Source organism: Cloeon dipterum, chromosome 4 (assembly GCF_949628265.1).
Source record: "Cloeon dipterum chromosome 4, ieCloDipt1.1, whole genome shotgun sequence".
Classification (NCBI taxonomy): Eukaryota; Metazoa; Arthropoda; class Insecta; order Ephemeroptera; family Baetidae; genus Cloeon; species Cloeon dipterum.
In genome coordinates, this window is record NC_088789.1 from 12,106,122 (window position 1) to 12,110,705 (window position 4,584).

The following is a 4,584-nucleotide window of genomic DNA, read 5'->3' on the forward strand; positions in this document are numbered from 1 at the left end:
CTGAAGAGTCGCGGATATCAATTTGCCATTGGGGGAGAAAGTGATAAATCAGGATTGAACATGTAAATTGGAAAGTTCAAGTGACACATTTATTTGCACATTTTAATCTGGTCTGTGCGGGAAAAGGGACGGTTTCGATGTTTAAACGTAATTTTATAATTTAATATAGATAATTTACTCATAAAATATTCACCGTTCCTAATCTCACGTCTAATTTCTGTGTTCTATTAATTTTCTGTTCAAGTTCCAAAAATGTTCATGTAAAAAAATTAGCATGTTTTGGAAATTGTGTCATCTTTGAGAGTTCCTTATTTGTTAGCACCACGAAGAAACTGCTTGAGATAATTAAATATATTATATCAAAAGTCATCATTTGTTTGTTTAATTAGCTCAACATTTTATATGCTGTGACTTATGAAAGCATAAATAATTAGCTATAACCTTTATTTACACACAAAAAGGATTTTGCTTTAAAATGGATCACTCGGCAGGAACAAAAGAATCAATGAGCAGCGCAGCGTCAGTTCTATATTTAACTGCAAACGCGTTAATTGTGCGGCTCATAATGCATTCAGTGCAGCTGCCATAGTCGTATTTTATTGAAGATGCATGTGAACGCTGCGCATAAAACAATTATTAGCCCTCCAATGAACACACCTTTGTCTCACTGCTGCATGTGCTCATTAAAAGCGCGTTCGGGCTAATTTTGCAGCAGGCTTGAACGTCATTGAAAAGCGGTGATTGTGAGGGTCATTTTACCAAAAGAAAAAAAGTAATTCAGTTAGGATATTTATTAAGAATTATTATATGAATTGATTTACCATGTGAAAATTACCTGTTTAAATCAAACGTCATAAAAGGTTCTGTAGGGCTTGTTTTCCCTATACATTGCCAAATTTTAATAAAAAAATATATCCCATAATTATACTGCAGAATGATATTAGTGTGCTTGCATGTAGATGTAGAGCTGATAGATATTTAATTCAAACTGAAGCTGAGTTTGTATTCAGAGCCAAGCACTGGAATTGTGCCCTGTACATTAAAATTGGCGTTTGGTACTGCTGATCCTCTGCCACCTCTGAAAAAATATAATTATTTATAAAAGATTTCATATTCTCTTAAGTAATTTTGTACTACTATACCTACGGAGAAATGTATCAATCAGCACAGGTGCTAAGGGTGCAAGTGTAGTTACCACTTGGCTTGCGGCTGTTACAAGACCATTTCCTTGATTATTTTGCCGTGCTGGATCGCCACGTCTTGATGTGTTTCCCTGTCGACGACCAAATCCATTGCTGTCAGGCTGAAAATTTCCTTTTTACTTATAAAGATTAAACTTTAAAAATTTTGCTCTACGTAAGCTTTTTATTTAAACAAAAATGTTATAATACCAACTCCATTCAATCTTTACCTGTCCTCCTCGTTGCTTGAAGAAAGTAGTAAACTCGACGTAGTAAGTGGGAATTATCTGTAAAAATGACCAAATAATTTTTCTCGGATTTTTGCTACACATAAAGGAGAACATACTTGATAGGTGTCGTATACCACAAATACGTCCGAAGGATGACCTTTAATTACACCTTGCACCGAGTGGTACCCTCTGGGAAGCTCAGAATGATTGACTTTGCCAGTGCTGTTGTAGCTTTTGCCAAGAACAACTTTGCACACAATCATTTTTCTTGTGCAGGTCGTGCACTTGGTATGCTGGTGGGCACTGCAGCCAGTTTTTGAATTGAAGGCGTAGCGGCTTGCGTTCAACGCGCTTTGGGTAAGGTATATTCCTATTGAAAGAATTGAAAAAAATATATAACCAAATAATATGTAGCTCACGGTTTTAAATTATTTAATTGTTTAATACTGAATTCAAACGCAAATCTCGACAAGCTTCACAACGATCAGTAATAATTATCAAGTCTAAGTAAAAGTCTAGCTTCTCGAAAAGTCTCATATTGCTGTATTGTGTGTTAATGAAGATGAACACGGGAAAATATCAAATTTAAATTTGGCCACAATATGTACAAGAGCATTAAATTAAATTAAGAGCAGTTTTTGTTAAATTTTTAGAAATTTTATTACTGAACTTAAATAATAAATAAAATTTCTTGTTAAAAAAATTGTCGGTCTTTTAGAAAAGTCTTACTTCAAAGATTAACTTACCATGGCCAAAGGTGCCATCAATCGCATCTCTTGCCATATCAATCCCATAGACAGAAATCTGGTCAACGTAAGGGGACGTCAGGAAAAGGAATTTCTGATTGAAATTACTGCCACCCAACTCTTGTCCCACTTCATTGCGGCGCTGGCTATAGCACCTCCAGTGGTTGCTATCAACCAGCTTCACCATCCGCTGGATTTCAATGCGTTCGACCGGCGACGTTCCATTTTTCTTCACTTCATCGTTGATTTTCCTTTCCAGGGTTCGGTAACTGTCTTCATTTGGACCGACAAGGTTCACTTGCAAGCCACTATTGTCTGGGTTGGGAGTCGTAGGCGTGGACGGCATCATCTTGCGAAATGAGTCGAGTAAAGCTTACCGCGACCAGTGGGCTGCTGTGAATGATACGGATGCGCGCTATTAGTTTAATATACCGTCAGTGTTGGACTTTCAAGTAAGTCTAACTATTCAGAAAGTCTTCTTGCCGAGGGATCTAGTGTCGTGGCCCATTGGTATTTGCCAGACTTTCAATTATATGGTGGGGATTATCGCGCGGATGTTTCGTTTGAATGTGCAATTTACTAAACCAGCACGCAAAAAGACTTTTTAAATGAGACTTTTGGCATCTTTAAAATTATCATAAGAGCAGGGTGTCTTATTTGTCAAATATACAGTATAAAAAAATATTTCTAATTTGCCACTGTCAGAGTTACAATGAATTAAATAAAGTTGTATTTTTAACGCTAATTCGTTTTTTTCTTCGAGTAATTCTGATTTAATTATCGAAAGGTAAAGAGCGTTTATTATTTATAGTTTGGAAATTATAAAAATTGATGTTTCATGGAAACATATTTTGAATGACATTTCATTTAATTTACAAAATTTTTTGCAACTCTCAAGCACACAACGCTTTATTGATATCTAGTCAACTAAAAAACAAAGATGACTCTATTTTCCCATTTAAAAATCTTTCTAATTCTTAATCGGTAAAATTCCATAATCTGCCGTACGAACGAGTAAAATTGGAGAGTAAACATCAATTAAACAAAATAGAACAGTATAAAAATTTGTTTATCTGAAGGTGAAATCACGCATGACCGAATAACTACGTCTTCAACACACTAAATTCAGGAAGCACGCGCAGCGGAGCGCTATATTAAATAATTGCAATTGCCTATTAGCGAGACAACGAGGCCAGCTGCGTTTGCCAGATGAGCCCCGCAGCTTGAGAGGGTTGCTGTGCTTTGATGCCCCCGCAGCAGGTCTTCTTATTTTCGCCCCCCTGAAATATCTGGGCCGGCCCTGCTCTCGTCTCCGCACTGACCCTCTGCCGAGCCTCAGCACAAGGCATAATTGCATTACTGGCATGACGATACCGCCGACAATTAACATTTCGGGCGCAGCCGGTCCTGACAAAGGACACGTCGTACTAACTTTCGCCCCCTCGCCGCCAGAAACCTTTAGCGAATTAACTAGCAATTAAGCACAAGTGGGCAGATAATTAACAGCTCTCTGCACTCACCAGGCACTCTCGCAGTCAAATCAGGCGTAATTTGTGATTTGGGCATAGTTTAATTTTTTAATCTGGCAATTTAAAAGGTCCAAATGATTTTTCTGATAAGCTTATCAGTCGCAAGTTGCAGTCGGCATATTGGTTTGCAATATATCAAGATATCAAGTTTTGAGTGGTGCTAACACAGATAGTGGAAAAGTCTTATAACATTTTTAGCCGTTTTTTTGCTACTATTAAATTTAAAATCTTTATAGCGTGTTACTAAGCGGGGTGCCATACATTGTCATAAAGCTTATGCCGTAAAAATCCTAAACGAAAAATCTTAGTATGTCATCCTAAAACGTATTAGGTTCTAAAAATTTTGTCCTAAATTAGGTACCCCAACAATATCCTTTAATATTATCCAAAAATTTAAATCAGGCAATGTTTAAAAGCACTCATATTAACTTGATTTCACTGGAAAACTAGCCCTATGATGACAAATTATTAACTTAATTGAATTGTTGAACTTTTAGTGTTAAGATAAAACCGAAAATGTATTAATCGCCTTTCTTGTCGTAATTTAACCAATGGCGTGTGGCTTGTGATTGACTATCTAAAAAAAAAAAATTCAAAAGGGAGGACATCACATTACTAATGGGAAAAAACAAAAATGCAAAAATGAGATGCTGCATTCGGCAATCTATACATAGATGTTTATTCTCACTTATATGCAATGTCGGAATGGGCCCAAACTAGACGTTCAACACTTTAAAAATTGGCGAACACCTCTTTCAAATTAAAAATATTTATAATTAATTTCAAATTAAACGCATTTCGCATTTTCATAAATTTATATGATCACGTGAATAATTGAGCTCTTTAAAAATTGGAAAAAAGGAATATTGAGAAGTATCCCATATTTAGGCGTTAGGAT

The 4,584-nt window shown here is 36.2% G+C and overlaps 1 protein-coding gene across 2 annotated transcripts; it reads right to left on the reverse strand.

The window, feature by feature from the left end:
* Positions 1–776: 776 nt before the first annotated feature.
* LOC135942586 (poly [ADP-ribose] polymerase tankyrase-2-like) lies at positions 777–2,541 on the reverse strand. Of its 2 annotated transcripts, none has more exons than XM_065488768.1 (5): positions 2,158–2,541; positions 1,528–1,781; positions 1,412–1,468; positions 1,147–1,303; positions 777–1,078 (listed from the first exon to the last, which is right to left on the reverse strand). In XM_065488768.1, exons 1-5 carry the CDS (start codon positions 2,504–2,506, stop codon positions 984–986), a joined length of 912 nt encoding a protein of 303 aa, XP_065344840.1. In that variant the 5' UTR covers positions 2,507–2,541; the 3' UTR covers positions 777–983. The 2 variants fall into 2 exon arrangements, with proteins under 2 accessions (XP_065344840.1, XP_065344838.1); XM_065488766.1 differs by having other exon boundaries at positions 1,143–1,303.
* Between the last annotated feature and the right edge of the window lie 2,043 nt (positions 2,542–4,584).